The following is a 10,542-nucleotide window of genomic DNA, read 5'->3' on the forward strand; positions in this document are numbered from 1 at the left end:
CAAGCCCAAATCAGAAGCTTCCCTTTTGAAAATGTGTCTGTTGGGGAGAAAACTGCTCCTCCGGTCATTGGCCCATCACCCATTTTTCTCATGTTCACTTCCCCTCATCCCCCCCCGGATAATATTTGAAACTGCCATTAGAAGGAAAAAGTATAGGTAGAGGTTAGTTCGTCATTTCAATAGTGAATTTATTGTGACCACCTAGAGGCGTGGGATAGGGAGGGTGGGAGGGAGACGCAAGAGGGAGGAGATATGGGGATATATGTATATGTATAGCTGATTCACTTTGTTATAAAGCAGAAACTAACACACCATTGTAAAGCAATTATACTCCAATAAAGATGTTTAAAAAAAAATAGTGAATTTAAGCAGCAGAAAGAGGTCCTGGCATTAGGTACCAATTTTAAACCACTTCCGTATCTCCTTCCTCCCTGCCTCAAGCCCCAGCTGACTAGAAAGGTTGATCTCTTCTGTCAGCTAGAGTTTTCCTGGCCCAACCACGATGAGGGCAGCTTGTCTGAATGGACCTGGATTGCAAAATAAGAGGCACCTCTTCATTACTGTTCTGCAAATTATATGTGGGAAGGGAAACGACTTTATTTTAAATGTTCTTCTCACACCCAGGATTTCAATTTGGGGATATGTAAAAAACTAGCAAGTTATTTAATCTGAACTACAACTGCTCAACTGGGGAACCTTGAAACACATCCATTTTGAACTGTTTCGAAATCTATCAAATTAACAACTCAGTCTAGCTGCCCCAGCGCTTGAACCCTGCTTGGAAAGCAGCTCTACCTTCAATAGAGATCAAATGGGGGCTTCAGCAGTTGTAAAGAAGGATGATATAAATTGCTCTTGAACCATCTATACAAAGAGTTAATTGCATAAAATACTTTTACTAGCTACGCACGTATAACATGACCTCACACGGGAATAAACCACATTCCAGGGGTGACAGGGCAGGTTTTCCAGATGCCTTTTGCCCTCTGGGACATTTCCCATCCTTCTCAAAATGCAGCACGGGCTGTGGAAAAGTTCCTTTCACAAACAGGCAAACCCTATCTCCTTTTTATGACTCTTGTTCTACTGGGTACAAGCTTGGCTGGCCAAGCAGGATTTCAGAGGAGTACATGCTACGTTTTCTCAAAGGTAAGCGATTTCACCCACTCCAGCTCTATTTTCCCGTCCTTCATTCAGCCCTGTTTATAATTTCCATTCATTTAAACTTGGGAAACCACAAGAGTTCAGCTTTTAAGCTACCAATCAAGTCTAAAAATCCAATATCAACTACCGTTTTCGCAAGTGTAAAAACCAAACAGATCAACTTTCCATAGCTACCCGGCTACCCGGTACCAAGAGATTATTTTAAGTAACTATTTACAGCTGGGCTATTTGCACATTCACTACATAGAAAACAAAAACAGCACACAACAAATACGACTTAAAGAAAGATCTTACTCTGTGGCAAAGCCATTTCCACCAGACTGGGCTGATCAAATGTTTTCCTGATGTTTCCAGGAATCCCTGAAGCAGTGATTTAGACTCTACCTCCAAATCAGCCCAAACAAAACCAATCCCTGGGTTGGATCCACTGTCTTCACCACCTCCTCCAAGTTCCTCTCAGCATCTTCATCTCCTCGCCAGCAACTGAAGAATTACACCTCTTTTCCTGCCCATCAGTGTTCAAAGATTTTCAATATTTCAGATGAAATAAAACAAAAAACAAAAAACCAGACCCCAAATCTGGCTACATTTCATTGAGATCAAGATCCTTTTTGATCACTCCGCAGACATCCTTTTAAAACTCCTTCTGATTGGATTAAAAACTCCTCTGGCAAGCCTCTAGCAGGACCGAATGGTGACATAAATGCAAGCCCCTGAGTTATTTGTATGTAAATATGAGGACTGCTCCAGTGTAGGCTTTCGGTAATTTGATACCGATGCCCGGTGCCTAACCGGGTAGCCGAGGCAGCCTGAAATCTAGGGAGAGCCGGCGAGCGAGCCGCTGCATTTAATTAGGAGGCGACTCTTCTCCAACCTGGAGGAACAAACGGCCAACCCAGGTAGAGAGGAAAAACAGGAGAAGAAAACAAAGAAGTGGCCCAGGCAGGGAGTGGCAGAGAGCTCCGGGCAAACTTTAACTTTGTTCTCAGCTGGGAACACCAGGAGCCTGGGTTATTTATGGTCCCTGTCAGGTGGAAGGAGGGGAAAAAAAAGGGAGGGAGGGAGGGAGGGAGGAAGGGAGGGCGGACCTGTCCTCGGGTTGAGGTTGGGAAACTGTGGGGCAGAGGGAAGCGGCCGTGATCCTCAGAACTCTCCGAGAAGCACTGGAGAGCAAGCATATCACCGCTGCTTTTGATCCAGAGCCGCAGGAAAGGAGAAGTGAGACAAGCCGGGAAAATGGAGTGCATATTCTGTTTTAACTTCAGCACAAGCTCTTTCAACTCTTTGATACGATCAAAGTCACTAACTGGTCCTCCCTCCTGGAGGGGGTCCCTGGAGAGGGGGAGAGGCGGAGGGGCCTGGGTTGGCTGGGGAGGTCTTGGCTTCGAGGGGCTGCAGGCGGCCAAGGAGGCGCTTCTGTCACCGCGCTGTTCCACCGCTTCCCTCTCTCTGGGGCTCCTGGCCTCCCTTCCCAGCTGTTCCACCCTGTTTTTGTTGGCAGTGGAGGGAAAAAGCTAGCCGGACTTCTGCGTCCTCCATCTGGGTACACGGGAGAGGCAATTTCAATTGCTTTTTCTCAGAAGGGCTGGAGCGTCAGGCTAGAAAGGGTCAAGGGTTTTGACATTATCTTGAAGGAAGTGGTCTGCAGCATTTTTGCATATATTGCATCTATCTCTTCGACTGTTATCTAAATATACAGGAATGTGCATCTGTAGAACTGAGGAGGTGGGGTACAGATTTGTGGTTCCTGGATCAATGCATAAATAATGACTCGTCTAATATTCAGACGATACGACACCTGGTGCTTTAATTTGATCCGCCCGGCTATAATCAACACTGAAAACACCCAGAAAGAGAAGGGAAGCCATTTATAATGCCTGGTACATATGGAAAAATATTCCCCCCAATAATAATATAAACATAATAAAAAGAATCATTTCCAACTCCATAAAGAATGGAAGGGGAAATCATGGGTAACACGGAGAAAATGGCTGAACGTTAATCTGTTTTCCACAAGCGCACTTAAAATCCAAACTACTGGGACTTCCTGGGTGTCCAGTGGTTAAGATTCCATGCTTCCACTGCAGGGGGCACGGGTTTGATCCCTGGTCAGGGAACTAAGATCCCGCATGCCACATGGTATGGCCAAAAAAAAAAAAAAATCCAAACTACTTAGCAAAGCCTGATTCAATGGTGCTTGCTCATTCAAGCTTCCTAACAAGACCTGCAAAGAAAGGTTCCTTCCTCATGACTTCTTGGCCAGCATCTCTCCGGCCACTCCTACACACCCATCCTGCCCTTCAGTTACATATAATTCTTTCAGTCCCTAGAATTCCTGAAACTCTTTAGACTTTGAACCACTACATAGGGTGTACTCCCTTGATGGAATCTTTACCCCTCTTCTTCTCCTGAGTAGTTTCTCCAATCTTGGACTCTTTCTAGAACTCCTCCCATCCTCCACTCACCATCCTAAGTTCGGTGTCCCTCATGTGGGCTTCCCTTATCAGAGTGTATTGGCAGGAAAAACACCTGCTTGGTCCCTCCCATGGAAGAGTGAGATGAGAACCCCAAAACAAGAACCCAGATTTTCCTGGACCTGCCATATTGTAAGTGCCCCATCAATATTTTTGGAATTCATGATTGCTTTTATTAAAGAAGTTGGGGGTTTTGCTTTTTTTCCCCCATCTACATGCCACAGCAACTTCGTATTCATTTGGCATGCCAAGCTTGATGACTGGTATACAGTAAAATTTCAATAAAATTAAGTTTCTATTCTTTTTCTACATATCCTTCTTAGACTTCAGAAATGGTCTCTATGAAACCAAAAGAAGCCCAGAGCTGGGATGGGGATGGGAGCTGTCAATACACTTGGCCAAAGATTAAAGTAGTCTTATGACTATTAAGTAATAGTAATTAAGTAATTATGCATTTACCATTTTAGAATGATGAAAACATTTCTTACAAGGCACGGAATTTAGAGGTAAAGGCAATGGTCTTATTTGAATGCAATTTTGCATAGTAGGTGGTGCCTGGATTCAACTTCAAGCTTCATCACTTATTGATTAGGTGAACTCTGGGATACTGTTTACTTTGAGTCATAGTTTCAACCTCTACCAAACTGGGATAACAACTCTGCCTCTATCCTAAGACCTCTTGGGGGGATTAAATGAAATAATGCACAAAGAAAGGGTCAGCACTAACTGTTAGTAGTATTCAGTAACACAGCTTTCTTTAGTGTTCAAACATCTGAATGCATGAACTCATACAGTTAGCATTTAAAATGCTACTATTGATACTGCTTGGGGCAAAATCCAACCATAGCACCAAGCCTCCCTGCTTTGCATGGCCTAACACAGGGCCAGGTTCATCACAGATACTCAACAAATACCTGTTGATTGAATGAATGGAGGAACAATATTAATACAACGAACTCTCATTTCAATCAACAAAATATTCTATAATTATTGTATAGTATGACACACTAATATACCAAAGATTAGAAAGGAATGAGATGAACTATATTGCGTATCTTGTTAACTGCCTCTAATGCATTCTATAATCCCAAAATATTTTGATTAGTAACAGCTTCTGACCAACAGGTACAAATAATTATATTTGTAATATAACAAAAGTAATATTTCTATGAATGAACAACACTCATACAATATCAGATATATTTAGTTAAAATATATGTATTACCAGAACCCACAAATTTTCACTTACTAAACACTCGTGTGGGTTTGTGTTTCCTAGAAGCGTTTGGTGCAGTGGCATAACTGTTGTGTTGAAGATAAATCTGACTATTTTCTGGCAAAGAAGGTGTGGTAGCTAGAGTTTAAAAATGCCCTCTCTACCCCATCCAATGAACCAACTCTCCTTGTATCCATGCCTGTGTACTGCCCTTGTTTAAATCTGAACTGGCTCAATGTTTGAACACTAAAATACAGGGGAAGTGATTTTACATGACTTTGGACTTTGAGTTCAAGGATACCTTGCAGTTTCTGCCTGAGTCTCTTTGGAGTACTCGTTCCAAAGGGGAAGTCAATCCCAAGGCAAGAAATTTGACTACCATGAGGCCACCTCATGTAAAGGTGTAAAGAAAGTCAAGGTAGCCATGTGGAGAGAGATGCCAGTCAGCTCTCAGCTGTTCCAGCCATCCCAGCCGAGGTGACAGACCCTCGAACGATGACGTCACACTGAACGTCTGGCCATGTGACTCCCACCTTAGCTACCATCTGACTGCAAACTCCTGAAGGCTGTCTAGAACCCAGCTGAGCCCTGTTAACTCACACAACCACAGGAGACGATGATAATAAATTAAACCACTGAGCTCAGAGGTAATAAGTAGTGGGAACAGAGGGGAATGAAAAATGACAAGGTCCAAAGGTAAGGCAAAACGGTCACAGACAGAGTGCCTAATGCACCCCTAATCAATTAGAGTGAGCTCTGCAGCGCGTTCTACGATTAGCGTAGACAAAGTCTGGGAGAAGCACATGGGTAAGCGCCACCAGAGGAGGCCTCACCTATATGGAAGGGACTTTACGCCTTTCAAAATTATGAGCACTGATGTTCTTACTGCTAATCCATTTCTGACAATAAAATACCAGAGGCTGGAAAATGTTCAAAGAAAAACCCAAACACCCCAAATCTACCTTGATCTCACCATTCCCCAAATAATAAAAGCTGTCCAGAGGCATTTCACGTCAATTTCGCAGCTACCCCTGCCTCCCAGTCCTATGATGAGGAGGTTCAGAGAACAGGTTTCCTGGACTACAGTCAACCCTCCAAAGATTCATGCACTCTGTCTACCAGGAAATAATACCAAATAGAATCAGGGACAAAGGAGACAAAGAGAATATAGTAAATGGTTATCAGGACTGTGGTTGGTCACGTAGCTGTGCCTCATTCCCTTTCAGAATTCAACTCACTGGTCCCGAATCAGTACATGGGGAAATATACCTAACCCAACTTCCTTGCAATCCTTCATTATGCCCGCTAATGATTTTTCATGGTGAATAAATGAAACAGTTCTTGGCTTATTATTTAAGCGTTTTCATGCCCTAGGATTTCTTTTCTTCTCTTTCTTTCTTTTTTTTTTTTTTTGCATGTAATTTTCTTCTATTCTTTTCCATCTTAAGACCACTACCGAGGAATACTTCTGTTGCTTTTCCAGTGGTTGAAAGTTGCTTTCCCATCTGGCTGGAGACTAGCATCACAAAGAATATTCCTTAAGGTAACTATATCAAAGTATATTGTCAGAAACTTTCTCAGAAGTGTTTAATCCCTCTGATGCGAAATGCAGAATCTCCCCAAGGAATGTACTTTGTAACATTAGGAAGCTGAAAATAATGCTACAAAACACCTCCAAATGAAATGATAGTAGAAAATGTCCAAATTACATGGGATTTCAAAAAAAGCTAGATTAAAAAGAATAAAGAGGAACACAGTCTCTATGCTCTAGTGATTGATTAGGAGTTGATTACTTCATAGAACTCAGTGAATAGTCTTACTGAGGAGCAGTTAATGATCAGAATTGAGAAGACAAATTTACTGTGCTTGTTCTGAAAAAAGTGGTTTTTTTGATCATCACATAGCAAAGAGAGGAAATGTAAGCTACTGGGAAAATAAATCCTTTAGCCATTTCTAGTCTACGTTATAGAATAGTAGAATGAGATCACATCATTATAATCAACAACTATATTTATTGAGCATTTACTATGTTCTAGGCACTGTTTGGTGCTTTATAAGTATTATCTCACGTAATTCTCACAACAACCTTATAGAATAGAATTGTTATCTCCACTTCAAGATAAAGAAAACCCAGTTCACAGTGGTAGAATAAATAGCTAAGATTACTTAGAACGTGGGGAAAATTGGATTCAAAATTAGTTGGTTTGACTACAGAGCCCTACTTTTAACTACTGCCAAACTCTATGCTATTGAACAAATACAACAAGAAATCAGTAAGCAAAATATCAGCTCCATGAAGGCAGGAGGTTTTGTCTTTGCGTTCCATATCCAGTGCCCAGAACAATGCCTGGCACATATTAGGTGCTCAATAAATGTGTGAGATGAAAGGTCAGTGATTGCTGTTGGAGAAAGGAACTCTATTACTGGAGCAAGAAGGAGGGAGACTTACTTTTCACCGTAAACTCTTGTACCTTGGGAATTTTATACCATGTGCGTCTATCACCTATTCAAAAAATGAATAAAATTAACAAAACAAAACAAAATACAGGGACTGCAGATAAGTCATCTGTGTGTTCCATACACCCTAAAAGGTATTTTGACAAATGTCAGTCTGCCAGGTAGACATTAAGATGTGTATGTGCACCAGCAAGTATCCGGCAAAGAGGAAACGATACGTACGATATTTGACCTTACTTGCCTCTTTAAGACATGGAAGAGAAGAAATGACACGAAACAAGGCAGGAAGAAGGGAGTGCACAATATTAATGTGGTACTTCTGGTAGCTTCCCAGGGTTCTAAAGCCGTGGTTCTCAACCTGGAGGATGCATTAGAATCACCTGAAAACTCGCATTTCTGACAAGTTCCCAAGTGAATCCGATGCTGCTGGTCCAGGGACCACACTTTGAGAACCACTGGTCTAAAGGATCCTTACAAATGACAGTGATCTAATGGCAGCACTGATTCTATAGAATTCAGTGTCTGTTTTCCTAGCGGCTATCAGGAGCATAATTAAAATATCAGCTCAGCAAGTGAATTCAAGGAATGAGCGCAGTGTTCCTCAAATTTCAAGGGATGTATTTTATCAGCTGGGGACCTTGTGAAAATGCAGATGCTGATTCCATAGGTCTAGGGTAGCCCTGAGATTCTGCATGGATAACAAGCCCCCAGGTGACTTGCTCCACTGTCTAACCACTTTGAGTGGTTAGACAGTGGAGCGCTGGGCTAGGACCTATGTTAGGAGCAAAGCCAACTGCTGCCTTTGAGGCATTTAGCCTCTAGTAAAGAAGCTGACACCAGGACACAAACCATGATACAAATACTGCACTCCGACTCCTGCTGGTTCCTACTGAGATCGTGCTTTGTACGTGCTACACGCTGTGCTTGCTAACTGAGCACTTTACAAGCACGTCTCACTTAATCTGCAACCCTGTGAAGCAGGTACTGTTATTCCCAGTTTACAGATGAAGAAACAGATTCAGAGTTATTTTTCAAAACTCACACACCTCGTTAGCGGAGGAGCCTGGATTAGAACCCACGCCGTCGGGTTGCCAGGCGCTTCCCCACCTTGCCACCAGGACAGAAAGTGTGTGTGAGAAGTTACAAAGTATTACAAGAGCACAAAGGAAGAGGGCAGCACGTGGGACTGCAGATCTGGCAGATGCTGAATGGAGAGTGTGTGAGTACAGGCAGGGATAGAGGGGTGGAAACGGGAAGTTGGCCATCCCAGGCCACAGGATGCAGCCAGGAGGGACAGAACGGGAATGCTGGAGACCAGCGAGCAGCCGGCTTTACTAAAGTTACAGGCAACTGACTTGTAGGAAATGGGCTGGTTGGCTTAGATTTTTAGGGCCCTTGAAATTGGATTATAGACTAACAATTGCCATCCGAGTGACAAGCAACATAAACCCATTAATGGGTGACAATGCAATGACTTTGTTGACCCACATTGTTTCTGTTTTTGTTTAAACTGAAGACTGAAACTCTCAAAGCTCTCTCCCTTCCTCTGGTGCTGTCCTGGCCTAATTCTAATCCTAGAGCAGGAAACAGGATACATAGATAGTCGTATCCATCTGATTACGAAAAAAGAAGGACTGCCATTTTTTGAGCATCTACTGTACGCTGGTCACTGCTCTAAGTGCTTTATGTGTATATTATTTCTTTTCATCATCTCAGCAACTCCATGGTATTATTAACCCTTTTAGAGACAAATAAAGGCAAATGAGACTCAGCCTATTTTATTTTTTGGAAGGTTCAAATAAGGAACATAAAAATCCAGATAATTTTGAAGAGAAAATCTTTTCCATAAATTCAAAACTTTATAATAAGATGTCTAGCTCCCCTAATGTTTAGACAGTAAGTTTTCATCATGAAGAATCCAAATGACTCTATTTGCTCATGTCTTTTCCCTCAATCTTCCGATATTTGCATAGTCAGAAGAGCACGGAAGCAAGAGTAGGAGGGAAGAGGCATATGGTAGTATGAGGACGCTCATCCACTCAAACTTTAGTTCTTTTTTCTTTTTTTTTTTTTTTTGGTTGCACCGCGTGGCTTGTGGGATCTTAGTTCCTGGACCAGGGATCGAACCCGTGCCCCCTGCAGTGGAAGCACGGAGTCTTAACCACTGGACCTCCAGGGAAGTCCCAAACTTTAGCTCTAAAAGTCTAATTCTAACCTAGAGTCACACAATAAATAAGGGGAAAGTTACTTAGATTCCAGATGCTCACGCATTTCACTTTTCGTTTTGCAGTTGGCAAGGACTCCGGTGCACATTCTGAGAGGCTGATAAAAGGAAGGAGATGTTGTGTCGACAGTGGAGGGGCTGTGCCACCTACTTCCCGAGGTCCCTGTGTGTGGCACAGGCACTTCTGGGTCAGGCTGGAGGACCAGTGGATGCTTGGGACTCCATTATCTTCCGGGATGGAAGGAGGCTCAGGGCGAGGCTGCCCAAGCCCAAGGTAGAGAATGCAGTGAGCTCTCTCTCCTGCCCCCTCCCCTCCCCAGCTGCCTCCTCCGTCAGGAAGGAGCAGATGCTGGGTCCTTCGCTTCAACCCTTTGTTTTCCAGCATCTCCTGGCAGCAGTGGTTGTCCTTTCAAAACAGAAAGTAAGTTCTGGAATATACTGTTGTCTTGCTTTCCTTCTCAAAAGATGTGAGAGCAATGGGGTAAGTTGAAACAATGGTTAGATGAGCAATGGGTGACATAGGTGGTCTTAAGAAGTGCGTGTCGGGCTTCCCTGGTGGTGCAGTGGTTAAGAATCCACCTGCCGAAGCAGGGGACACGGGTTCGAGCCCCGGTCCGGGAAGATCCCACATGCCGCGGAGCAACGAAGCCCGTGCACCACAACTACTGAGCCTGCACGCCACAACTACTGAGCCCACGGGCACAACTACTGGAGCCTGGGCTCTGCAACAAGAGAGGCCACCGCAATGAGAAGCCCGCACACCTCAACAAAGAGTAGCCCCCGCTCGCTGCAACTAGAGAGAGCTCATGCGCAGCAATGAAGACCCAAAACGCACCAAAAAAAAAAAAAAAAGAAGTGCGTGTCATTTTAAGGGATTCGTGTATCTCTCACCCGAGGGCCACCCACTGTCTTCTTTCTTTATTTCCCTAACTCCAGGTGGCGGTAAGATCCTGGCTTTATAGGTGGTCAAAAAGGAATCAGGCTTAAATGGCAAAGTTTGCACATCT

At 43.4% G+C, this 10,542-nt stretch overlaps 1 protein-coding gene and 1 long non-coding RNA gene across 4 annotated transcripts in view; one reads left to right on the top strand and one right to left on the bottom strand.

Annotated features, from left to right (window-relative positions):
* Window positions 1-8,041, bottom strand: part of LOC309622351 (ankyrin-3-like) — a 38,079-nt gene extending 30,038 nt beyond the window's left edge. For 2 of the 3 annotated variants that reach the window (XM_082409448.1, XM_082409447.1), the window contains exon 1: window positions 1,459-1,593. In XM_082409448.1, coding sequence (XP_082265574.1) covers window positions 1,459-1,474 — 16 coding nt within the window. In that variant the 5' untranslated portion in view covers window positions 1,475-1,593. Of the gene's footprint in view, window positions 1-1,458; window positions 1,594-7,303 lie in introns of those variants that run through there. The other variant, XM_082409449.1, reaches the window with a different exon arrangement.
* Window positions 4-6,551, top strand: LOC309622352. Its single transcript, XR_014240747.1, has 2 exons — window positions 4-1,149; window positions 1,519-6,551. It is a non-coding gene; the product is annotated as an uncharacterized lncRNA (long non-coding RNA).
* Window positions 8,042-10,542: the final 2,501 nt, after the last annotated feature.

The sequence above is a fragment of the Balaenoptera borealis genome (assembly GCF_965194805.1).
Source record: "Balaenoptera borealis genome assembly, contig: HAP1_SCAFFOLD_2219, whole genome shotgun sequence".
NCBI classification, from domain to species: domain Eukaryota; kingdom Metazoa; phylum Chordata; class Mammalia; order Artiodactyla; family Balaenopteridae; genus Balaenoptera; species Balaenoptera borealis.